We start from the raw sequence: 26,891 nt of genomic DNA on the forward strand, positions 1-26,891 counted from the left end.
ACACACACCTCCCTCCATAGAACAGTTGACATACACGCTATATTTCCCCCTTTGTATTGTCTTTGTCAGAAATTGTGAAAAACTTATTTTAAATGTATTTGGCCACGGTGTATGTAAACTTCTGCCTTCCACTGTGTATCACTACGTGCGCGAGCTCGATGCATGCATCTCTTGCATGTATTTATTTTTTTTATCTTAGAAGCATGCTTCAGGGGAGCACTACCAGCATCTTGTAAAGTTGACAATAATATTGTTTGGGGATATTGTCTCACATTCCTACCGCCAAAAGGACCAACTGTATAGACAAACTGTAAAGTAAGTTAAAATATAATTGTATTCAACATTCTGGCATGTAGAGGTCGTGAGAGGAAACGTTCCTGATTCAAAAGCAAATTTCAATTCAACTTTGTGTTTCCAAGCAATTTCACGCATTGCTTGTTAAGGCGAGAAGAGGACATTCTTTCACAGTGGCGCTCCTCCTCCCTCGTGATTCGACACTCCGCCACGATCTTCGACTGACTTGTGAGTACTGCGGCTCTGAAAACGAGTTCGGGTTCAAGAAAACAACATGGCAGACGATTTGACCATTCAAACTGGTGGAAAAGACGGAGGAATTGTGGTAATTACAATGAAATTGGTTGGGAAAGTGATAGCCTACCGAACTGATGTGATAGAGGTCGACATAAAATGAGTGCATGATGTGTAAACCTCATGTGCAACAAAGTATCTAAAGTTGTAGTCTACTGTGTTCTTGCATGCATTGAACTTAAACAGTATATAAATAATATTTGTAATGAATACTATATTTTCCCTCCTAGATCAACGATGACTGGCCAGGTTACAGTTTAGAGCTTTTTAACTATCCAAAACACTATTCTGGAGATCTAGAGTGTGTTTACATCCCACATGGTGTCATCATGGACAGGTAAACTATATAGCATGAATGCAGTAACGTTAGGCCTATATACGAATTCACTTGCATATTTCTTTCTGTGTGATCACTGACATTGGGAAACTACAAGACTATCAGTCGCCCACTCCTCAGTAGTTAAACGGAACAAGGCACAAGGAAGGGCAGTAATTAAAATCCATTATCAGGATGTTATCAGAGTGTGTGAGAATGTAAAGCCAATAGCCTACCTACAGCATATAGAGATGGAGGTTAGTCACTTGAATGTCTGTGACTATCATAATCACTTAAAATCCTTTCCTGCAGTCAAATGACCAAATCGCCCTCTAGTGGTCTCATGGGTGGAAGGTTATTCATATTACCCACAGAAAAAAGTGTTCCTATGTCATACGGTTTTATTATATTTCAGTCTTTTGAGATGTATATAAAGTGTAATATTGGGATACAAACTCAAAATGGAATACATTTAAATTATATCTGACATGGTACAGGTGTCTTCTTTTTTTAAAGTCTTTAACCATGTGTATATTTCTGTTTTAAAGTACATTTGTTTAAGACTACCAAGAAACACTCTGTCCCTGATTTAGCCCACTGCAGTAAAAGGTTAAAAGACCTTCGCTCTGAAAAAGAAAAAAGCCAAATGGGCCAATTGTGCACTGCCTCGCTCGTCTCCCGGTCACGGCCGGCTGTGACACCACCTGGGATCAAACCCGGGTCTGTAGTGCCGCCTCCAGCACTGCGATGTAGTGCCTTAAACCACTGCGACACCCGGGAGGCCAGAGATTCCGTTTTTAGTTCAAATGATTTGTTTGCAGTATGTGAACTATAAGCTAAGACAGCTTTATAAGCTGTTTATTCACTTGTGGGGTTTGAAGACGTGTGAGAAGACAACATATTTGGTGAGAATTACAGCAGGGTATAAAATCGATTCTAGCTCTTAAAGGGGCAGTAGCCTAAATTGGGTGTACAGTTTTCCATTCCAGAATTATTTAATCTATAGTTATTCTTATGCTATTTATTCTGTTACTATTGACATGTAAACATTATTGGTATCTTCTCATCTTTTAACTAAATGGAATCTATTCGCTTCCAAAATGTAAGTAGGTGTATATAAAGCTTTCTCATAACTCCGTACTGATGGAATGGCTTGGCCGGCACTTTGTAAAAACCCAGAGTGCATTGAGTGAATGTTGGAAAAGGTTACTTTATGAACCTAGCAATGTGAATGCAAAGAGGACTTGGATCACAAAATAGGTGAACTGAACTGGCAAAAGAGCTGAGTCCTCATTCAAAGGCAAGGGCAGTGTGAAGACATAGAGAACGTAGTTATTTAGCTTTTTTCTACCCCGGAGTTCACTTTAAAGAGGACTGAGATTGGTTATTTTAAAGAGAACTAAATGTAAAAACACCCTTATAAGCTGACCAAACTGCCCACATTGCAAAATAAATGTACACATACATGTTATTCAATAATTTCATACAAACTGTTTCAGCGTGTCAACGGGCGTGTGCGTAGCCAGTCACTAAAATAAACTATTCTAAAATAGAACTAGGTTCTATAAGTAGAGCACACATGATTTTGTGACTTAAAATGGGTCAAAATTCTACAAAGATCCAGCAAAAAAAAGGACCATATGCATCTCCGGTAAAATAGCAATCCTATTTTTTACTCCCAAATTAGCAAGCAACCGCAGCAAGCAAGCTAAATGTCAATGAAAGGTTTCACGTGTGTTTCGACCTGACCCCAAATGAATATAGTTGGTTCATAGTAGGTTTTGGTTATTTTAACCTGCGTGTCATGAACGCGCTTGGTGGGGATAGACAAAGTCAAAATGCGGACGCACTTACCGAGGCTGTTTAGTCAGCATGTGAGTCACACAATTTTACATCTAACTAAGATGTTTGGTAAAGTATTTCTTAAGTGAAAAAATGTGCAAGTCTCGTTGAATGACAACAAACACATTATTGAAAAATCCTAACCGTATTTCCCACTCCTACTATGAGTTGTACTGTTGACTTCGGCTACCGAACTACCGACTTTTAAAATGTGCTCGAAGAGCAGGATAAAAAGCTGCCAACCATCAAAATGAACAAAAACGTCACAGAATTGCCATAACTGTTTTTACTGGAAAGCATGTGACATGCTTTACTCCTTTCCTTCACATACTTGTGTTTCAGGACAGAACGGCTTGCCCGTAACATAATGGGTGACCTGGGCGACCATGACATTGTGGTGCTATGTGTTCTGAAAGCCGGGTACCAGTTCTGTGCTGACTTGGTGGAGAGGATCAAAGCACTGAGTCGTAACTCAGACCACACTCTACCCATGAGTGTCAACTTCATCCGCCTCAAGAGTTATGTGGTAAGGACCTACATAACACTTTTTTTTAGTGCTGGACAAGTGGAAAATTCCTCCATGATCCAATCCAATCCAAGACCCTGTGAAATCAGATACATTTTTCTTGAGGTAAAATTGTCACAGCTTGAATTGTAGTGTTTCTTTCTCCGGTCCTTGTATGCCTGGTATGGGCTTCAGTCATGGCTGTTGTCATTTACAGCTGGCATTAATATACTTTTTATGTTATGACAGTATTATTAATGTTCTATATTACTGTAAGCTTTTACACCAAACTTGACCAAATCTTTCACTTTCTTGTAGAATGATCAGTCCACAGAGGATCTCCACATCGTTGGAGCAGAAGACCTCTCTTTCCTGACTGGAAAGGTAAGTAGCCCTGCTGTACACAAGAAATATAACATAAATAAATACTATTTCAAATATACTACTGTTCAAAAGTTTGGCATACTTAGAAATGTCCGTGTTTTTTAAAGAAAAGCAACTTTTTTGTCCATTAAAATGACATCAAATTGACCAGAAATACAGTGTAGACATTGTTAATATTGCAAATTACAATTGTAGCTGGAAACGGATGATTTTTAATGGAATATCTACATAGGTGTACACAGGCCCATTATCAGCAACCATCATTCCTATTTTCCAATGGCACATTGTGTTAGCTAATCCAAGTTTATAATTTTAAAAGGCTACTTGATCATTAGAAAACCCTTTTGCAATTATGATAGCACAGCTGAAAACTGTTGTTCTGATTAAAAAAGCAATAAAACTGGCCTTTAGACTAGTTGAGTATCTGGAGCATCAGCATTTGTGGGTTCAATTACAGGCACAAAATGGCCAGAAACAAATAACTTTCTTCTGAAACTCATCAGTCTATTCATGTCCTAAGAAATGAAGGCTATTCAATGCAAGAAATTGCCAAGAAACTGAAGATCTGGTACAACGCTATGTACAACTCCCTTCACAGAACAGCGCAAACTGGCTCTAACCAGAATAGAAAGAGGAGTGGGAGGCCCTGGTGCACAACTGAGCAAGAGGACAAGTAAATTAGAGTGTCTAGTTTGAGAAACAGAGTCCTCAACTGGCAGCTTCATTAAATAGTACCCGCAAACACCAGTCTCAACAGTGGAGAGGTGACTCTGGGATGCTGGCCTTCTAGACAGAGTTGCACTGTTGCAAAGAAAAATACATATCTCAGACCTGCCAATAAAAAGAAAAGGCTATGATGGGAAAAAGAACACAGACACAGGACAGAGGATGATTGGAAAAAAGTATTATGGACAGACGAATCGAAGGTTGAGGTGTTTGGATCAAAAAGAAGAACATTTGTGAGACTGAAGAAAATGAAAAGATGCTGGAAGAGTACTTGACGCTATCTGTCAAGCATGGTGGAGGCAATCTGGGGTGCTTTGGTGGTGGTAAAGTGGGAGATTTGTTGTGGGAGCAGCTTGACCGTAAGCCGTATGGTACGTAAGAAGTGCCCATCAAACCAATCCAACTGCTGAGAGATGGGGTGAAATCTCTTCAGATTACCTCAACAAATTAACAACTAGAATGCCAAAGGTCTGCAAGGCTGCAAATGGAGGTATCTGTGATGAAAGCAAAGTTTGAAGGACACAATTATTATTTCAATTAAAAATAATGTTTATAACCTTGTCAACGTTTTGACTATATTTCCTATTCATCTTGCTACTTATTTAATATATATTTTCATGGAAAACAAGAACATTTCTAAGTGACCCCAAACTTTTCAACGGTAGTGTATGTATATAAACTCATCATAAATAGAAACGTCCTCGCACTGTCAACTGCGTTTATTTTCAACAAACTTAACATGTGTAAATATTTGTATGAACATAACAAGATTCAACAACTGAGACATAAACTGAACAAGTTCCACAGACATGGGACTAACAGAAATTGAATAATGTGTCCCTGAACAACCTGGGGAACAAAACCAAAAGTAACAGTCAGTATCTGGTGTGGCCACCAGCTGCATTAAGTACTGTAGTGCATCTCCTCCTCATGGACTGCACCAGATTTGCCAGTTCTTGCTGTGAGATGTTACCCAATTTTTCCACCAAGGCACCTGCAAGTTCCCGGACAGGATTGGCCCTAGCCTTCACCCTCTGATCCAACAGGTCCCAGATGTGCTCAATGGAATTGAGATCCGGGCTCTTTGCTGGCTATGGCAGAATACTGACATTCCTGTCAGGAATGCAGTATGGCTGGTGGCATTGTCATGCTGGAGGGTGATGTCAGGATGAGTTTGCAGGAAGGGTACCACATGAGGGAGGAGGATATCTTCCCTGTAATGCACAGTGTTGAGATTTCCTGCAATGACAACAAGCTCAGTCCAATGATGCTGTGACACACCGCCCCAGACCATGACCCACCCTCCACCTCCAAATCGATCCCGCTCCAGAGTAAAAGCCTCGGTGTAACATTCATTCCTTCGTCAATAAACACAAATCCGACCATCACCCCTGTTGAGCCAAACCGCAACTTGTCAGTGAAGATAACTCTTTGCCAGTCCTGTCTGGTCCAGTGACGATGGGTTTGTGCCTATCTTACAACAGGCCTACAAGCCCTCAGTCCAGCCTCTCTCAGCCTATTGCGGACAGTCTGAGCACTGATGGAGGGATTGTGCATTCCTGGTGTAACCCGGGCAGTTGGTGCCATCCTGTACCTGTCCCGTAGGTGTGATGTTCAGATGTACCGATCCTGTGCAGGTGTTGTTACACGTGGTCTGTCACTGCGAGGACGGTCAGCTGTCCGTCCTGTCTCCCTGTAGCGCTGTCTTACAGGAGAGGACAATCTCTGCCATGGCTTGCGGGGCTATCAGGATGAGGGTAGACCATTTGCTCTCACCCTCTCCAGAGTATGGGGGGGGGATCAGGCCCACTGGAGGGAAAGTGTACAGAAGCACGTATAGCCACTTGTGGGTCAGCGGGTCCACACTTAGAGGAGCGTTGTGATCTCTCATCGCGAAGAACAAGCGTTAAGATCGACGGAAGCCCTGCCATAACGCCACTACACCACCTCGACAACTTCGGGATGAATTTGCCACTCCCCGGATTGTGGGTTCCACCGCGACAGTAAATCCTCAACTGGGTTTAGTATGCCTGGCACATCAAATCAAATCAAATTTATTTATATAGCCCTTCGTACATCAGCTGATATCTCAAATTGCTGTACAGAAACTCAGCCTAAAACCCCAAACAGCAAGCAATGCAGGTGTAGAATCACGGTGGCTAGGAAAAACTCCCTAGAAAGGCCAAAACCTAGGAAGAAACCTAGAGAGGAACCAGGCTATGTGGGGTGGCCAGTCCTCTTCTGGCTGTGCCGGGTGGAGATTACAACAGAACATGGCCAAGATGTTCAAATGTTCATAAATGACCAGCATGGTCAAATAATAATAATCACAGGCAGAATAGTTGAAACTGGAGCAGCAGCACAGCCAGGTGGACTGAGGACAGCAAAGGAGTCATCATGTCAGGTAGTCCTGGGACATGGTCCTAGGGCTCAGGTCCTCCGAGAGAGAGAAAGAAAGAGAGAAAGAGAGAATTAGAGAGAGCATACTTAAATTCACACAGGACACCGGATTGGACAGGAGAAGTACTCCAGATATAACAAACTGACCCTAGCCCCTCGACACATAAACTACTGCAGCATAAATACTGGAGGCTGAGACAGGAGGGGTCAGGAGACACTGTGGCCCTATCCGAGGACACCCCCGGACAGGGCCAAACAGGAAGGATATAACCCCAAGCACAGCCCCCACACCACTAGAGGGATATCTTCAACCACCAACTTACCATCCTGAGACAAGGCTGAGTATAGCCCACAAAGATCTCCGCCACGGCACAACCCAAGGGGGGGCGCCAACACAGACAGGAAGATCACATCAGTGACTCAACCCACTACATGAGCACGCCCATGTAATGCTTTGTAGGTTAGCAGTAAAACCTTGAAATCAGCCCTTGCCTTGACAGGAAGCCAGTGTAGGGAGGCTAGCACTAGAGTAATATGATCAATGTCTTTTGTTCTAGTCAGGATTCTAGCAGCCGTATTTAGCACTAACTGAAGTTTATTTAGTGCTTTATCCGGGTAGCCGGAAAGTAGAGCATTGCAGTAGTCTAACCTAGAAGTGACAAAAGCGTGGATGAATTTTTCTGCATCATTTTTGGACAGAAAGTTTCTGATTTTTGCAATGTTACGTAGATGGAAAAAAGCTGTCCTTGAAACAGTCTTGATATGTTCTTCAAAAGAGAGATCAGGGTCCAGAGTAACGCCGAGGTCCTTCACAGTTTTATTTGAGACAACTGTACAACCATTAAGATTAATTGTCAGATTCAACAGAAGATCTCTTTGTTTCTTGGGACCTAGAACAAGCATCTCTGTTTTGTCCGAGTTTAAAAGTATAAAGTTTGCAGCCATCCACTTCCTTATGTCTGAAACACATGCTTCTAGCGAGGGCAATTTTGGGACTTCACCATGTTTCATTTGCTCTGAGAGACAACAGATCTTCTCTGCTCTATAGCAAGATCTCTCTCGCCAGAGAGTGTTGTTGATTAGACCGCATTCTTCCTTGGCTGTTGATATAAGCCACCATAGACTTATTGTCTGACCTGACCAGGACATGTTGGCCCTGTAGGAATGGACGGAAGTGCCTGAGGGCTAGAAACACAGTGTAGAGCTCGAGAACGTTGATATGGGCTGTACTAATAGATTATGACCATATGCCGTTCACTGTACACCCTTCGCCTTTCTCCCGTAGAGTGCTAAGGCGGCTTCGGCACACTTTGTGAATGTCCATGGGGCAAGGGAACAGACCGTCTGATAAAGTGAGATATTCGTAGGCTATGCCCTCGAAGCCGAACCTTAGATATCTCCTGTGTGCAGGATAAACTCAAATGTGGAAATAAGCATCCCTAAGTTCTACTGTGGTGAACCACTCATCAGAGTTGAATCAAACAGCATACCATGCGTTAGCATTCGAAATCTGTAGACTCTCAGATGCTTGTTGAGGTGCCATAAATCCAGAATGGATAATGGCTGAAGAAGCCCCGGTGAGCTTCCTCCTTTGGTACCACGTGTACGGCTCCCTTGGTCAACAGAGACTGAATCTCGTCTCTGAGGACTCGGATCGCTTCCCTGTGTGCAGTGAACTGCACTGTTACCATGAAACGCGGGGGACCCCTGCAATTTGTAGTCTGCACACTTGGTCTACTGGATGTAAGACCCATGGGGAGACTGCACATGCGCACCACTGCTCTCTGTGAGGGGCAAAGGAACCCGCCTGTCCCCTGGGGGCAACACTGCATGTGGGCAACCTGTCCCATGGAAGGGACCGGGGCCTGCCGGGCCTGGTGGCCCAGACAAGGACGCCTTCGAGACTTGGGGAACATTGGTGTTGACCTGCCCCAACAAGGAGATGAGAATGTGTCTTATGGTGTAGGGCTCCTGTGCTACACTTCTGCCGTGTGTAAATGAGCTTGTGTGTCCCGAGGAGACTCTGTTTGTCGAGGCCAGAGGAGCTCTGCCAGCTTTTCGAGCCCCGGCCTTGCGCTAGGTGTGCCGCTTCTTCCCATTCCCTCCGGGTGGAGCCGAGGGGGTCTCCGCTGCTCATTGCTTGGAGTGACACCTGTGCCCTGAGGCAGCGCGTTGCTGATGAGCGGACTATGTTTGTCCCTGGGTCGGCGTGGCCGGAGAAAGCTGCTGAGGCTTCTTAGGGATCCTTCTGTTCTGGGAGGGAGGCCTCATGGTTTCGACCTGGGAGAACGTGGGCTTAGGGGCTTGTTTCCGTGGTAACTTGAACCTGGTCTGTATCTCCGATATGGCTGGTCCAAACAGTCTGGTGGAATTGATCTGTACACTCAGGATCTTTCCCTTCTCCCTCTGACACCCTTGCGTTGTTCAGCTAGAGGACTTTCTGGCCAAAGGTCAGACCCTCCCAGAAGCGTCAGCGGTACACTTGAGGGTCCGGGTGGTATGGTCGGCAAGGTGACTTAGCTCCATTAGCTTGGAAGGTGGGGGAGGCGTAGGATACTCAACATCAAGTTAGGTGGCAGCGGGTCTGATTGCCTCGAAGATGTGGAGGTCAGTTATTGACTCCTGGCCCACCTCTTCAGTCAGTCTGGCTAGGTAGCACAAACTGAGCAGAGGGGAGAAATTCTTCAGGGGCGTAATCCATCTCCTGGTCAGAGAGGGCGCTGCCTGATGCGGCTAGAGACATGCCCTCGTCCGCACTTCTGGATTTCGTCGGAATCAAGGTCCACGCCCTGGGAAAGGTGGGGGTTCTCCGAATCATCCTGAAGCAGGAGATGCCTGAGTAGCTTCTCCTTCCTCTGAGAATTTGTTATCAACAGAGTCATCCTCGAGCAAGGACGAGGCCTGGGCAATACTTTCTATGTACTTCGCTCTACGTCTAAGGACACCGGAGCCCAGCTGAGCGCAATGCACAGAACTAGCGAGGTCAATGAGGGATGCGGATGGGAATCCATTCCGGATATGCAATGACCACAATTGCCATGGCAAGCTTTGCTAGGCTTGCGCTGCTTTTTCTCCTCCTTCCCTGACAACTTGGCCGATAAGCCTGTTGATATCTCGTTTCGACCGGACGAACAGATCAAATGGAATTGCCGGGGGGCTAGCTAGCCACGCGCTACCACTACAACGTGAAGTTGGGAGAGACACGGGGTAATTTGAGCTTGAGCCGGGTAAGTAGAAACAGAAATCTATATTTACCAGGGTGGTGGGAAATAAATCCTGTCTTTATACTTTTGGTGTATTGAAAGTAGTGCCAACAGTGATGCTAGCTAATTATCTGGCTATCTTCACCTGAGTGATGATAGCCAGCTAGCCGAGCCGTTGCGTGCGATACCAAGTGCCAACTCGGTGTGTAAACCAAGTAACTTGAGGTAGAACAAACGGCTGGGGTTATCTTTCACAGGGGAATGTAAAAAGTATGGTGCTTCAATGGTGGGGTAACACACTGAATAAATAGCACCGCACATTCCTAGCTAAACAACCTAAATGGGATTTTAGCCCAGAGGTTGCTAGCTAAAACACCAGTGGTGCCGTTAGCCCACTAACTAGTCAAGACATTCAAAAGTTCAGCTAGCTAACTCCGAACGGTGGGAACTGACTGAGAGCTAGAGACCCTGGGTAGAATGTGTGGGAACCTGCTATTAGCGGGATGCTAAAGCAGTGGAGCTAGCTAGCTTACAACGGCAATTGTGTGTAGGCAACAGGTGTACTGTAGCTAGCCAACAACTGAGGTAACTTCACTTGGTAAAGCAGAATTCCTGAAAATAGAAAATAAGCCACTCAACGCTCCGTGGTGGGGTGGTAACCGACACCGAAAGGAACAGTTAAGTTCAGAGCTAGGTTTCTGGAGAAAGCTGCTTAACGAGTTAGTAACCAAATAGACTTGTGAAGAGGCGGAGAATGAGGAAACCAGAGCAGTGCAGGGTGTTATATAGACACGGGGCATACACCCACAAAGCTCTGATTGGCCTGTTAGGCGTGATTGAATAAGGCTTCAACCAATGACCCACAAAAGAAGACGTGTCCCATAGTGAGATGTCGATACTGAGTCGACTGAAATAGAACCTTTATTAGCAGATATATTTATGAGCCAATACCGGTACTGATTTAAAAAAAACTAAAATGTGTCTTGAAAGCAGTGGATATGATCATGATCATGTGTTTCTCAGTAGTAGTTGTTGTTAATCTGAACTGGGTGAGATTTGGGCAGTGTCTCTCAGCAACCACAATGGGGCAGTCTTCCCCATGTCTCTTCTCAGAAGAAGTGTCACAGAAGCTTTGGAGCTCAAATCAACGGCTGTGGTTAGTAATGGCCTTGATCAGAGCTATGACCACATTTTTCCTTTTCTGCCAAGACTAGAATTTATCACTATTTCTGTCACTGCTGCGACCAATAGTCCTGCTACTTATATAGATTATATTAGCAGCATGCTGTACATTTTGTTTAAATATCTGCTGATGTCATACTAGAAATGTCACTATTGCTCATTGTCTCTGAAGAACAAGACAATGGCTTAGTCTAATCTGTTTGTGTGCATACAGCCATTAATGGGATCAAAGGTCAGCGAGGGAGATGCTGCTGGCATATAAATCAAAACACACACACACACACACACACACAAGCTGTACACACACTGGTACACCCTGTAGTGAGGCGTGGCCCGGATGTCAGTGTGTAGGAACATGCTGAACCACTGAATTATGGGGTGGTGAGTTTAACTCATTGCTCTATTGCTTTTCTTCACAGAGAATATTTGGACTGTGTGAAATATTTTAGATTAAGTAATTGCGGCCTAGGGAAAGTTGCCACTTTTTATTAATGATGTACTGTAGACACTAGCTAGAGATTATGCTAATTGATCATTAATGTTATTATGTCACACCTTCCAGTTTGTATCCATGTAGTTAACACTGTCTGGATTGAGGATTAAGGTTAATAATTCTTTACTGTCTGGAAGGAATTAATGACACTACTGAGCCCCAGACAGACAAAGCATCAACTCAGCATGGCTTCATTTCTGCTTGACTGCATCCTTTGTTTCACGTGAAATGACAGCACTACTACTGTATGTAGCTAAGTTTGTTTTCACACATCATGTTTGGGATGTCTTCTCTTGAGAATGCCTTGGTTCATATTAAGCAGATAAGCAAGGCATCCTTTAGACATGCCTTGTGTAATCACTAATATCATGTAGTAAGTCACACTGCTAGCATTAATAATCAGGAGGAGTATGATCATGCCCCTGGATGACGGGGTAGGAAGCCGTTGTTTTGCCCAGATGCCAATATTTTGTCCCCAACATGTGGTGTCTGGTATTGGCTGGCTGTCCCTTCCTGAGTGGGTCAACAGTGTGAAGCATGCCTCTGATTTTAATTTTGCAATATCAGGAATGTTCTGTTCTTCTGTAACTGGAAAACAAGTCTTTTAATCATAATGAATCACTTTGTCTACAGGGAAAACACCAATTGAGTAGCTAGTATTATGAAGCCATTAGTCACTTGTATGTTACTGACTTCACAATATCTTTGTGTGAGCATAGGGGCAAGTCCAGAGTTATGGTAAAATCTCCCACAGTTACTTATACGACCACATTTTCCCCGAACTGTTAAATATCTGCTCCACATTACGATTCAAAGATGTTTGCAGAAAGAATGGGGTGTCAGCTTTGACATGACTCCTTGAGTTTAAAAACAAATATTTTGGTTATTGAACTAGAGTAGATGAAGTGGGTCTGGGCGAGACCAAATCTGAAACAATCATAGACGTCTATGTTTCACAAATTTGGACATCACAGTAAAGTTCGGTAGAGTACAGGAAGGTAGATATGTACAGTACAATAAAGTACATTATACTGTATTCTACTCTACTGTTCTGTACTATCCAAACTTGTGAAACATAGACATCTATGATTGGTTCAGACTTATGAGGCGCATTCGCGTACCGAAGGGACGCATAGGGTGTGAGTAGCTCCGTTCTGTACCGACAGAACTGATTATATGTAGAAACCAGACAGAGTTTAAATTAATCCTCTAATGGGGCCTCACAAGTGGCTCAGCGGTCTAAGGACTACACTACAGCCTCGTGTTCGATCCCAGGCTGTGTCACAGCCCGCCATGACCGGGAGTCCCATGAAGCGGCGCCCAATTGGCCTAGTGTCATCCGGGTTAGGGGAGGGTTTGGCCGGCCAGGATTCCCTTGCTTTCCTTGTCTCATCGTGCTCCTGCGACTCCTTGTGGCGAGCCGGGCTCCTACAAGCTGACAACGGTAGTCAGTTGGACGGTGTTTCCTCCGACACATTGGTGCGGCTGGCTTCCGGGTTAAGTGTGTCAAAAAGCGGAGCGGTTTGGCAGGGTCGTATTTTGGAGGGTTAAGTGTGTCAAAAAGTGGAGCGGTTTGGCAGGGTCGTATTTTGGAGGGTTAAGTGTGTCAAAAAGCGGGGCGGTTTAGCAGGGTCGTATTTTGGAGGGTTAAGTGTGTCAAAAAGCGGGGCGATTTGGCAGGGTCGTATTTTGGAGGACGCAGGGCTCTCGACCTTTGCCTCTGTCGAGTCCGCAGGGGAGTTGCAGTGATGAGACAAGATTGTAAATATCAATTGGATACCACGAAATTGGGGAGAAAAAAGGGGTAAAAATAAATAAATCCTTAAGCCTCTAAAATCAATAGATAAATATATCCCCAAGCAACTGGGAGAGAGTGAGTGGTCAGTTGTGTACAACAGCGAACCAATCAGTTGGTAACGCAACGCAGTGACACAAACGCAACAAGCCATGGCTTCCCCCAGAGGAAAAGGAGCAACAAACGAGAGTAATGAACAACTAAAGGGTATCCAGGAAAACATAGCTAAATTGCTCTCAATGCCCACCAAAACAAATGAACTGAAAATAGAATGAAATGAAAGTAGATTCACTTGAAAAGAAAGTAGAGGCTATCGTGTCAGATACGCACAAACAAGGTGTGCGCATGAATGAACAAGACAACAAAACGTTATTTTTTGGAAACACTGTTTCAAACTTTAGAAGATGAATTGGACCGGCAAGAAAATAGAATGAGATGAAACATGAGAATATTGTCCTGACTGGAAGATGAGGAATAAGGAGACCTTTCCAGCTACGTGGTCAAACTGATATCAGAAGAACTTCACGTGAGTATATCACCAGAAGATCTGGAAAAAATGCCATAGGAGCGGCATGAAACAGAAGAACGTTAAATACCCTTGCATGGTAATCTTCAAGCCATGCAACTTTCAGACCAAAATCAACATTTGAAGGGTTAAGGGGGAAGGAGATCAAAATCCACAGCCAGTCCATTCAATTCATCCAGGACATGTCTGCTAGGCTGAGAAAAAAATGCAAGAAATACATTCTGATCAGACAGTCACTAGAAGGAAAGGGATCAAATCTCAGCTTCCCGACAGTGCTGTGGATATGGAAGGGAACTCAAAGGATGGATTTCACAAGCACTGATAAAGCCCTAAACAAGCTGCAAGAAACGTTTCCAATTGAAGGAGTAGAGCCCCTTGCACTGAGGAGAGGATGAAGAGGAAGAAAATCGATAAGCACACTAGGCTACATACAGTGATGCCTAAGACCAGCTTATCGTAAATTGAGACAATATTCTTTCCCCCTCCCCCAATACAATCTATACTCTACTTTCCCCAAGTAACTATTCTTCTCTATGAAGTAACCGTAGAAGTAGCCAATGCTAATGGGCTACATAAACACTGAAAAGACAATACAAAGGGGGAAATATAGCATGTATGTCAACTGTTCTATGGAGGGAGGTGTGTGTGACTGCAAATGAATGGGACTGTGAGGGAGAGTGAATATGTGTAGGAGGGCGGTAGAGAATGAATATGTTGTATGTGAATGAAGGAAAATGGACTAGTAAATTGATGTAAGGATGGGTGTAAATGTGTCGAAAAAGGGGGGGCGGGAAAAGATGGGAGGTTTTGACACGTTTTGCTTGGGTGGGCAAGGATGGGAGGTTGACCAGCTTGGCTTGGGTGGGCAAAAAAATTGAAATGGAATATTTAAAGAGGAGCTGGGTTGGAGAGGCCTATGCTGCCACTTAATGTAATAACAGCAGAGGTGTAGGCATCCTGATGTAGACACCCTTTTCCCTTACATCCCAGCACACGGACCAAGGAGGAAGTTTTTCTAATTTTGAATTGTATTTTACATGGGGAAAAATACACAAAAGTGGTGTTTTTACAGTTGAAGTCGGAAGTTTACATACACCTTAGCCAAATACATTTAAACTCAGTTTTTCACAATTGCTGGAATGTAATCCTAGTAAAAATTCCCTGTTTTAGGTCAGTTAGGATCACCACTTTATTTTAAGGATTTGAAATGTCAGAATAATAGTCGAGAGAATGATTTATTTCAGCTTTTATTTCTTTCATCACATTTCCAATGGGTCATACGTTTACATACACTCAATTAGTATTTGGTAGCATTGCCGTTAAATTGTTTAACATGGGTCAAACGTTTTGGATAGCCTACCACAAGCTTCCCAGAATAAGTTGGGTGAATTTTGGCCCATTCCTCCTGACAGAGCTGGTGTAACTGAGTCAGGTTTGAAAGCCTCCTTGCTCACACACGATTTTTCAGTTCTGCCCACAAATTTTCTATAGGATTGAGGTCAGGGCTTTGTGATGGCCACTCCAACACCTTGACTTTGTTGTCCTTAAGCCATTTTGCCACAACTTTGGAAGTATGCTTGGAGTCATTGTCCATTTGGAAGACCCATTTGCGACCAAGCTTTAACTGGTGTCTTAAGATGTTGCTTCAATGTATCCACATAATTTTCCTGCCTCATGATTTGCCACATCTTAAATTTAAGCCTACTAGAGAGTGTGTGCCGTCAGGCCTGGAGGGAAGCTAAAGTCATTCCACTAACCAAGAAGAGTAAAGCCCCATTTACTGGCTCAAATAGCCGACCAATCAGCCTCTTACCAACCCTTAGTAAACGTATGAAAAAAATGGTGTTTGACCAGATACAATACTATTTCACAGTAAACAAATTGACAACAGAATTTCAGCATGGTTATATGAAAGGACACTCAGCAAGCACAGCACTTACACAAATTACTGATGATTGGCTGAGAGAAATGAATGATAAAATGTCTGTGGGAGCTGTCTTGTTAGACTTCAGTGCAGCTTTTGACATTATCGATCAAAGTCTGCTGCTGGAAATGTGTTATGGCTTTACACTCCCTGCTATAATGTGGATAAAGAGTTACTTGTCTAACAGAACACTGAAGGTGTTCTTTAATAGAAGCCTCTCAAATATAATCCAGTTCGAATCAGGAATTCCCCAGGGTAGCTGTTTGCTTTTTCCCATTTTTACTAATGGCATGCCACTAACTTTGGGTAAAGCCATGCTGATGATGCAACACTATACAGGTCAGCTACTACAGCGACTGAAATGACTGCAACACTCAACACTCAACTCAACAAAGAGCTGCAGTTAGTTTCAGAGTGGGTGGCAAGGAATAAATTAGCCCTAAATATTTATAAAACTAAAAGCATTGTATGTGGAACAAAACACTCACTAAACCCTAAACCTAAACTAAATCTTGTAATAAATAATGTGGTCAATTTAGTAAATTGAGATGACTAAACTGCTTGGAGTGACCCTGGATTGTAAACTGTCATGGTCAAAACATATTGATGCAGTAGTCGCTAAAATGGGGAGAAGTGTGTCCATAATAAAGTGCTGCTCTGCCTTCTTAACAACACTATCAACAAGGCAGGCCCTAGTTTTGTCGCACCTAGACTACTGTTCAGTAGTGTGGTCAGGTGCCACAAAAAATAACTTAGAAAAATTGCAATTGGCTCAGAACAGGGTAGCACGGCTGGACCTTGGATGTACACAGAGCTAATATTATATTAATATATTAATAATATTAATAATATTAATACCTCTCCTGGCTCAAAGTGGAGGAGAGATTGACTTCATCGCTACTTTTATTTATGAGAGGTATTGAGATGTTGAATGCACCAAACTGTCTGTATAAACTACTGGCACACAGCTCGGACACCCATGCATACCCCACAAGACATGCCACAAGAGGTCTCTTCACAGTCCCTAAGTCCAGAATAGACTATGGGAGGCACACAGTACTACATAGACTACATGGAATTCTATTCCACATCAAGTAACTCATGCCAGCAGTAAAATTAGATTTAAAAACAGATTTATGGAACAGCAGGGACTGTGAAGCAACACAAACAATGGCACAGAGACATGCATACACACACAATGACACGCACTATACGTACACATGGATTTAGTACTGCAGATATGTGGTAGTGGTGGAGTAGGGGCCTGAGGGCACACAGTGTGTTGTGAAATCTGTGAATGTATTGTAATGTTTTAAAAATGGTATAAACTGACTTAATTTAGCTGGACTCCAGGAAGAGTAGCTGCTGCTTTGGGATCCATAATAAATACAAATACAAATGTTGTCTTGGGATGCATGCGCATCCACAAGTACAGTGAAATGCCTTTCTTGCAAACTAAAAGATTGGTAGATAAGTCGTTATGTATTCCTACCCATGCATAACTGCTTCCTTTCTCTTTTTTCTATGACATGCTCACAAAAGAACGTCCTAATCGTAGAGGTGAGTCAACATGCTTTTCCCCCCCTTCCTCTTCTCTATTTAAGTCTGAGTGCATCCATCAAATACTCCATCACTTTCTCCATATGTTTATCCAGGCCATGGGGGAGCAGAGGACATTGCCTCATGGCTTTCATTCTCTGTATGTAGGTCTAGGTTCTACCAGACCAGGGTCATATTCATTGGGCACCAAACTGAAGAAAACAGACAAACAGGGAAGGACTATACAAACTTATCCAATAAGAAACGCTTGTTTTCGTTATAAGTTGAAAAACATTATGGTGTGCTCTAATGAATACGACCCTGAATTGGACATAGTAAAAACTTTTTTAATTGACTATCTCTGTCCATTAGGGAAGTTTGATTGTCCCTTCTCAGAATTGATTCAAGAAACTTTCCTCTCAGCAGCACAGTAATTGGGAGCCTATTATAGGGACCTCTACTTTGGGAAGGATTCTCTTTGAAATGACTGAAAGCATTACTGTCATACAATGAGTGCTTACATTAAGCAGAGATCTTTAGAACTAGCATATGAATACAGCTGTGTTCATTAGTAGTCTATACAGAAACATGGATAAAATGTACAGAATCAAAGTAAATTGCATTTATAATGGGGGAGGGGCAGTAATTGGAAGTTGGGTATGCGGTCTATCAAAATAAGCCCTCATCAAGTCCATACCCCTTCCATTTTCAATTACCCTCTTTATAGTTTGTGCAGCCCTGTTCTTTGTATTACAGAGTAGGTCTTCATATTAAAAGGACATAGTCTCTAATTTCTAGTTTCATCCTCATTATTATTATAGGGAAATGTGTTCTATGTCATCCCCCTTACAATCTCCCACCTACACACACCAGTCCTGGGTTAAGCTACTATTTCAGTTATTTCAACTTTACTTTTCAATACATTGCAAAACAAGTATTCAAATAAGCTTTATTTGAAAAAAACAAGTAGTTTCATATTTTAATTTGGGAGAATCTCTTAGACAATTGGTTAAAGTTATGTATACTAACCTTTAGGTATAAAATAGTAAAGAATGGCTACTTCTCAGAAAGTATTAATCTGTCGAGGAGCAAAACAAGGCTGTCTGCTATCGCTATATCTATTTATTATGGCCATCGAAATGTTAGCTATTAACGTCAGATCCAACAATAATATGAAGGGGCTAGAAATCCAGGGCTTAAACACAAACTTGTCATTGTATGCTGAGGATTCATGTTTTCTTTTAAATCCACATTTTGGATCAATCCACAATTTGGATCCCTCCACAGCCTCAGAGGATCTAGATAATTTTTCTTACCTCTGGGTTACAATGAAATTATGATAAGTATTACGTATTACGTAATTACGTATTGGATCACAAAAAAATACATATTTTATACATATACATATACATATACATATTATTGCCATTCTTTAAGCAAGCCATAGAAAGTTGCTTGATATTTCAGTTTAATTGACTTGGAAAAGACTGAACAAATATTACAACAAATTGTAAATTAGATCATAAATAGGACTGGTGGTGTTACTGTAGTTGGGAAGAGATTTTCGATGTACCGATTCCATGGCACATGGTTTATGAACTGATACACAAAATTACGCCGGATTCAAAACTGGTTTTAAATGTAAAATGACTAAATACAATTTTTGCAACAAATAGAATGTTATATGGAGGATACAACCATACCAGCTCTGCAGATTTTGCTGCGAAGTGACAATCATTAGATCACTTGTTTTGGTACTGCCCATGCAGTGGGGCAAAAAAGTATTTAGTCAGCCACCAATTGTGCAAGTTCTCCCACTTAAAAAGATGAGAGAGGGCTGAAATTTTCATCATAGGTTTTGGTTACCCTTTCCCAGATCTGTGCCGTGACACAGTCGTGTCTCGGAGCTCTCCGGACATTTCCTTTGACCTCATGGCTTGGTTTTTGCTCTGACATGCACTGTCAACTGTTGGACCTTATATAGACAGGTGTCTGCCCTTTTCAAATAATGTCCAATCAATTGAATTTACCACAGGTGGACACCAAGTTGTAGAAACATCTCAAGTATGATCAATGGAAACAGGATGCACCTGAGCTCAATTTCGAGTCTCATAGCAATGGGTCTGAATACTTATGTAAATAAGGTATCTGTTTTTTATTTTATATAAAAATAAAAAATAAATTATATAAACCAGTTTTCGCTTTGTCAATATGGGGTATTGTGTGTAGATTGATGAGGGAAAAAATAATTGAATCCATTTTAGCATAAGGCTGTAGCGGAACAAAATGTGGAAAAGGGGAACTTGTCTGAATACTTTCCGCATGCGCACGGTAGCTTGTTTTTGGTCACAGGTTTAGGAATGGCTGAAGAATTACAACATTTACCTTGAGCTAACTGCAAATATCACTGCTGAGTGATATGAAAAGTCTATAAAAAGTCATAGTTAATTGATCGAATAGTATAATAATACTCTTAGGAAAACATTTTATCTTTAATTTACAATCTGTAGAAACGTTTTGAATAGAAAGGTTCAGAACTTTTGTGAAACATCACAGCACACTTGAACTATATATGGTAATAGAAGAAATCAAAACTGAAGGTGTTCAGAGATGAGGGAGGGGCTGAAGGGAAATGTAGGGTGCGAACAAAAAACAAGATGACTAATGTAAAATATAGTGTGTCCGTAAAATGTATATAGTATATATAAGGTGGAAGTAGAAGCCTAAGTATTGTTGTCCATTTAGTTTACTCCAATTAGGGGGAGGGATGATGTGGTTAAGGAAAATAATAAAAGTTGTGTAAAAGTTGTAGGACACCTACTCATTCAAGGGTTTTTCTTTATTTGTAATATTTTCTACATTGTAGAATAATAGTGAAGATATCAAAACTATGAAATAACACATATGGAATCATGTAGTAACAAAAAGGTGTTAAACAAATCAAAATATATTTTATATTTTAGTTTCTTCAAATAGCCACTCTTTGCCTTGATGACAGCTTTGCACACTCTTGGCATTCTCTTAACCATCTTCACCTGGAATGCTTTTCCAACAGTGTTGAAGGAGTTCTCACATATGCTGAGCACTTGTTGCCTGCTTTTCCTTCACTCTGCGGTTCAACTCATCACAAACCATCTCAATTGGGTTGAGGTCGGGTGATTGTGGAGGCCAGGTCATCTGTTAACCTTTCTGATCTCCCCATCCCGGATCCGGGATCGTGAATACAGACTCAAGCTCATTACCATAACGCAACGTTAACTATTCATGAAAATCGCAAATGAAATGAAATAAATATGCTAGCTCTCAAGCTTAGCCTTTTTGTTAACAACACTGTCATCTCAGATTTTCAAAATATGCTTCTCAACCATTGCAAAACAAGCATTTGTGTAACAGTATTGATGGCTAACGTAGCATTTAGCATTAGCATTCAGCTGGCAACATTTACACAAAAAAACAGAAAAGCATTCAAATAAAATCATTTACCTTTGAAGAACTTCAGATGTTTTCAATGAGGAGACTCTCAGATAGCAAATGTTCAGTTTTTCCTGAAAGATTATTTGTTTAGGACAAATCGCTCCGTTTTCTGCGTCACGTTTAGCTATGAAAAAACCCCTGTATCCAGGATTGTGTAAATCTATCAGCAAGCTCATTAGCATAACACAACGTTAACTATTTATGAAAATCGCAAATGAAATGAAATAAATATGCCATCTCTCAAGCTTAGCCTTTTGTAAACAACACTGTCATCTCAGATTTTCAAAATATGCTTCTCAACCATAGGAAAACAATCATTTGTGTAAAAGTAGCTAGCTAGCGTTAGCATTTCGCGTTAGCATTTAGCGTTAGCATTAGCGTTAGCATCCAGCACGCAACATTAACAAAAACATAAAAGCCTTCAAATAAAATCATTTACCTTTGAAGAACTTCTGATGTTTTCAATGAGGATACTCTCAGTTAGATAGCAGATGCTCAGTTTTTCCAAAAAGATTCCTTGTGTATTAGAAATAGCTCCGTTTTATACATCACATTTGGCTACCAAAAAAAATCCGAAAATTCAGTCCTCAAAACGCGAACTTTTTTCCAAATTAACTCCATAATATCGACTGAAAACATGGCAAACGTTGTTTAGAATCAATCATCAAGGTGTTTTTCACATATCTCTTCATTAATACATCGTTCTTGGACACATGCTTTCTCCCCTGAATCAAATGGTAAAGTAGAAGCAGCTGGCAATTGCGCACCGAATTCGACGCAGGACACCAGGCGGACACTTGGAAAATGTAGTCTCTTATGGTCAATCTTCCAATGATATGCCTACAAATACGTCACAATGCTGCTAAGACCTTGGGCGAACGACAGAAAGTGTAGGCTCATTCGTTGCGCAATCACAGCCATATAAGGAGAGAATGGAAAACAGAGCTTCAGAAATTCTGCTAATTCCTGGGTGATGCATCATCTTGGTTTCGCCTGTAGAATGAGTTCTGGGGCACTTACAGACAAAATCTTTGCAGATTCTGAAACTTCAGAGTGTTTTCTTTCCAAAACTGTCAAGAATATGCATAGTCGAGCATCTTTTCGTGACAAAATATCGCGCTTAAAACGGGAACGTTTTTTATCCAAAAATGAAATAGCGCCCCTAGAGCTCTAACAGGTTGAGTACTCCATCACTCTCTTTCTTGGTCAAATAGCCCTTACACAGCCTGGAGGTGTGTTGGGTCATTGTCCTGTTGGAAAACAAATGATAGTCCCACTAAGCACAAACCAGCTGGGATGGTGTATCGCTGCAGAATGCTGTGGTAGCCATGCTGGTTAAGTGTGCCTTAATTCTAAATTAATCACAGACAGTGTCACCAGCAAAGCACCCCCACACCATAACACCACCTCTTCCATGCTTTACGGTGGGAAATACACATGCAGAGATGATCCGTTCACCCACACGTCTCACAAAGACACGGTGATTGGAACCAAAAATCGCGAATTTGCGACTCCAAACCAAAGGACAGATTTCCAAGGGTGGCTGTATGAATCTCAAATCTCAAATATATTTGGGGTTTTTTTCACACTTTTTTGATTACTACATGATTCCATATGTGTTATTTCATAGTTTTGATTTCTTCTATATCTTATATATATTCGACAATGTAGACTATAGTAATAAATAAATAAAAACCATTGAATGAGTAGGTGTTCTAAAACTTTTGATGGTAGTGCATATATTTAACAGAAAATATATGGGGGGTTGAAAATGATGCAGACATTTATATTGATAGAAGCCACAATCTATCTGCAATATTAAGATTGATCTACCCCTAAAAAATATTTGGAAGGTATTGGAAGGTGTAAGAAACATGGTGTAAGAAACAATTGGAAGGTATTTGGAAATACACAAATACATTGACTCAAATACAAGGGAGTGGTTTTGAAAATAGTATTCTAAATAAGTATTTGAAAATACTTTCAAATACAATTTGGGCGACTATTTGGTTTTTAGAAAATAACATGAAATTCTGAAATAAAAGTAAGTGTTTTGGGTTGTTTATTTGAACCTAGATCAGACATGCACACACACACACACAGAACAATGAAGAAGGGTGGCTATGTGTCAGATTATGAATAGAGGGACCACACAATAGAGCAGTTATCAGCTGACATAAACAAAGTCAGACAACAAGACATCAGAGTGGATCCGTGCCACAACTCTGGGAACCATAACAGCCTACCCCTCCACCCCAAACCGATGACTGAAACCACCAGTTTCACTAGATGTGTTCCCGGGTGAGATGGGTTTCAGTCTAACCCTGGGTCACACTTTGGTTGTCCTCCATTTCACTGTGAGCTCAGACTGCTCAGTGGGAGCGGGGCTACACACTCAGTGTACACACACACTCTTGCACGCATGCACACACACACACACACACACACATGGATTTTTTAAAGCACTCTTATTTGTTTTGTTAGTGTGAAATACCAGTGAGCTCTCAGCTTGGTGTATATTTGACTTTGAGTGTTGACAGCTAGTCACATAGTCCTGCTGCTACAGTTTTTTTGTGTTTGTTGTCCTCCGCAGGCAATTGTAGACACAGGCAAGACAATGAAGACTCTCCTAAAACACGTGGAGGCCTTCAGGCCCAAGATGATCAAAGTAGCAGGGTGAGTCCTGTTATAAAACCACTAACACCACAACAGACCAGGTGACCTTCGCTTAGTCACTCAATTCCATCTTTCCAGTCTAGACAGAAGAAATGAGCAGAGTGTCAGTGTGCTACAGGTAGGGATATTGGGGATGTTACATGCTTGTGTTGCGTGTGCCTCCTGTGTTCTGTTTCAGTTTGCTGGTGAAGAGAGTGCCAAACAGTTCAGGATGTCTCCCAGATTGTATGTAGCAGTTCTATCCATTTTGCTTTTATGTTTTCATTATTATATGTTATATGTCCATGTAAGAATGATTTACTTGTCTTATATTACCTGTAACATGACCAGTTACAGGGAATAGCTCAGTTTTAAATGGTCTGTTCACAAACAGAGTGTTTGTTTGTTGTGTTTTGGGAACATTGCTGCAGTGCTAATCCTTCTGCCACATCTCTTCCATTTCAGATGTTGGTTTTGAGATACCCAATCGTTTTGTAGTTGGATATGCCTTGGACTACAATGAGTATTTCAGAGACCTCAATGTAAGTTTTTCTTCATTCAAAACTGATTTTAATTTCACTGATGTACTTCACTGGGTCCTCATTCACCGCCCTGATTGGCTGATGGGATGTCTAGAGCACAACCCTCTTACCCAGATGAACAGTCTATTATAATCAGATCGCATTCTGACTTCATCATGTGGGCCAAAAGTTCCATCCCACCTGAAAAGGCTGAAATTCCAGAATTTTGTTTTAAACAGCTCTTACAGAAAAGGGGCATTATCATAATTTTCACAATTTCAGAGTGTTATTTCGACCTCAAAGTGTGGAAATATCATCATAAAAAAACAGGAATCTATTTTTAACTGCACTGCTCCTTTAAAGCGCAGTGATATTTGTCATATGACTTCCTTTTCCCTCAGCATATCTGTGTGATCAGTGAAAGCGGGAAGCTGAAATACAAGGTCTAAGAAGTGATGTTTATAGGATTCTGCAGAGGAAATGTTTCCACAAGAAGCTTGGACACTTACCATGAGAGGCCATGCAGTAACAACGGTTATCAAACCCAAAGACCCTCACTCTCGCTCTTTGCTGGTTGACACACCTCAGGGCCTACCCATAGACCATTGGACTCGTTGCATAATAATTAGAACCTCCATAGTTATTTTTATAACAAAGCTGTGAACCTGTGATGTACTGTTACAATGTTCATGAAACCTGTCTGTGTTGATGAAAAATATATAATGAACAGACATTGCTATGTAGAATTTGTAGCCATCAATGTTTCAGTTTAGTGACATTTGTTTATCTCAACTTACTGCTACTGTATTTTGTGGGACACATTTGGCCCATGTAAAGGTGGGCACCGTCCGGTAGATTGAATAAAAAAAATACAATAATAATTATAATGTTTTATCGTCACATACATCGGATAGGGGCAGAGAAAGGTGTTGTTTTACAGGGTCAGCCATAGTACTGCGCCCCTGGTGCAAATTAGGGTTAAGTTCCTTGCTGAAGGGCACATTGACCGATGCCATTTGTTCTTATGAATTCCTACTGTCCTTTTAATTCAAATTCAGCTGCTTTTCTGATAAAAGGGAATTGCACTGTATTGTGAGTAGAATGTATTTCAGCCTCCATTGGTCATCTCATTAATTATTGAATAAATGTAAATGAACCTATGCTGTATAACAGGGTATGAGACATTGCAATGAGGTTTGTTCTTTCTGCATAGTAAATAGTGTCTTTTTGCTTTTGATACTTTACTGTAGAGGTTCTCACAAGATAGAAACCCACTGTACACGTCTCTCCCTGAGGCCTAGTTTTTATTTTATTTTTTACATTAAGTTCTGAAGTCTTACTTTATTCAACCAAAATGATCTTGTGATGAGCATTAATGTAGTATACCATAGTCATGGCATATTTAATATCCCTGAGATACTATTACATGACAACACAACTCTAAAATTGTTGTCCTCATTTTCTGTTCCTGGACAAACAAGGAGTCATTCTACAGTGAGTATAGCAAACATTAGGAACACCTTCCTAATATTGAGTTGCATGGACTACAATGTGTCAAAAGTGTTCTACAGGGATGCTGGCCCATGTTGACTTCAATGCATTACAAACCAGTGTGCCTGGCACCTACCATTCCCCATTCAAAGGCCCTTATATTTTTCCTCCCCTTCATCTTCACTGATAGACTGAGGTGAAAGCTTCAATCTCATGAAAAGAGCAGGGGTTCTTTATTTTTTTCGCCCAATTTCAATTATGATCTTGTCTCATCGCTGCAACTCCCCAACGGGCTTGGGAGAGGCAAAGGTCGAGTCATGCGTCCTCCGAAACATGACCCGCCAAATCACGTTTCTTAACACCCATCCACTTAACCTGGAAGCCAGCTGCACCAATGTGTCGGAGGAAATAACTTTCAACTGACGACCAGAGTCAGCCTGCAGGAGCCCGGCCCGCCACAAGGAGTCACTAGAGTACGTTGAGCCAAGTAAAGTCCTCCCGCCCAAACCCTCAACTAACCTGGACGACGCTGGGCCAATTGTGAGCCGCCCTATGGGACTCCCGGTTACAGCCAGTTGTGACACAGCCTGGGATCAAACCCAGGTCTGTAGTGACGCCTCAAGCACTGCGCCACTCGGGAGGCCCAGAGCAGGTGTTCTTAATGTTTTGTATACTCAGTGTATTTTCCCAGTTCTTTGGTCATAAGTACCTGGCCCTCCTGGAAGCCTTTTAGAGTTCTGGTTTCTCACCTTGTAGTGGTGAAGTGGGTCAAAGAGACATCTTTACAAGATTTGAACTTTGAACTCACCTCAGTATACTTTGACCAGGTAAATGCACTGAAAAACTAGGTTAGTGACAGAAAGACTAAATACCCAAAGGACCAAAAGTGAGCAAGTTGTGTGTGAACTGCGGGGCCCTTTGTATACACCTGACACATGATTCCACTGTGTTTGAGAAGCAAGACAAGCATCGTTATAAAAACAAAAAGGTTTGGTCTGTTTACCTGTTAGTGAACTAACTCTTATTGTATTCGATAAGGGATGGCCTCTCCATATAAAACTGAGCCATCTGAGATTACTCTAGGCCTACCTCTTCCAGATGTTTATTATTTTGATTATATCATGTTTCTTACACCTCTAAAATACAGCCGACATGCACTGTGTATTCACTATTTAGCTATATAAGAATGCTTTCTAACCACCCCTGCCCCTGGCAGAACAGTTGGAAGTAGAACTCACAGCCGTTGGAAGTAGAACTGGCCAGGGCAACATTATGAAAGTCCCCTGGCCAGGATGACCTCCTTGACAAAGGTCACCAATCCCAGGAA

At 41.8% G+C, this 26,891-nt stretch overlaps 1 protein-coding gene and 1 long non-coding RNA gene across 5 annotated transcripts; one reads left to right on the plus strand and one right to left on the minus strand.

Annotated features, from left to right (window-relative positions):
• On the plus strand, positions 1 to 25,250 carry LOC110530399 (hypoxanthine-guanine phosphoribosyltransferase). 4 transcript variants are annotated; one of them, XM_021613417.3, is made up of 10 exons: positions 1 to 315; positions 420 to 619; positions 819 to 925; positions 3,089 to 3,272; positions 3,570 to 3,635; positions 17,427 to 17,444; positions 23,491 to 23,573; positions 23,752 to 23,798; positions 24,018 to 24,094; positions 24,475 to 25,250. In XM_021613417.3, the coding sequence occupies exons 2-10, from the start codon at positions 569 to 571 to the stop codon at positions 24,520 to 24,522; spliced, it is 681 nt and encodes a 226-aa protein (XP_021469092.1). In that variant the 5' UTR covers positions 1 to 315; positions 420 to 568; the 3' UTR covers positions 24,523 to 25,250. The 4 variants fall into 4 exon arrangements, 2 of the variants coding, with proteins under 2 accessions (XP_021469092.1, XP_021469093.1); XR_016482564.1 differs by lacking the exon at positions 23,752 to 23,798; XM_021613418.3 differs by lacking the exon at positions 17,427 to 17,444.
• On the minus strand, positions 6,672 to 21,470 carry LOC149982091 (uncharacterized). Its single transcript, XR_016482566.1, has 3 exons — positions 21,337 to 21,470; positions 20,907 to 20,968; positions 6,672 to 6,798 (listed from the first exon to the last, which is right to left on the minus strand). It is a non-coding gene; the product is annotated as an uncharacterized LOC149982091 (long non-coding RNA).
• Positions 25,251 to 26,891: the final 1,641 nt, after the last annotated feature.

Source organism: Oncorhynchus mykiss, chromosome 8 (assembly GCF_057628025.1).
Source record: "Oncorhynchus mykiss isolate SJ-2025 chromosome 8, ASM5762802v1, whole genome shotgun sequence".
Classification (NCBI taxonomy): Eukaryota; Metazoa; Chordata; class Actinopteri; order Salmoniformes; family Salmonidae; genus Oncorhynchus; species Oncorhynchus mykiss.

Bases quoted from the DNA above. Each gene is read 5' to 3' on its own strand.
- LOC110530399 (XM_021613417.3), top strand. From the start codon at position 569: ATGGCAGACGATTTGACCATTCAAACTGGTGGAAAAGACGGAGGAATT. The intron at 620-818 runs GTAATTACAATG...TTTCCCTCCTAG, and splicing joins GAAAAGACGGAGGAATTGTG to ATCAACGATGACTGGCCAGG. The intron at 926-3,088 runs GTAAACTATATA...CTTGTGTTTCAG, and splicing joins CATGGTGTCATCATGGACAG to GACAGAACGGCTTGCCCGTA.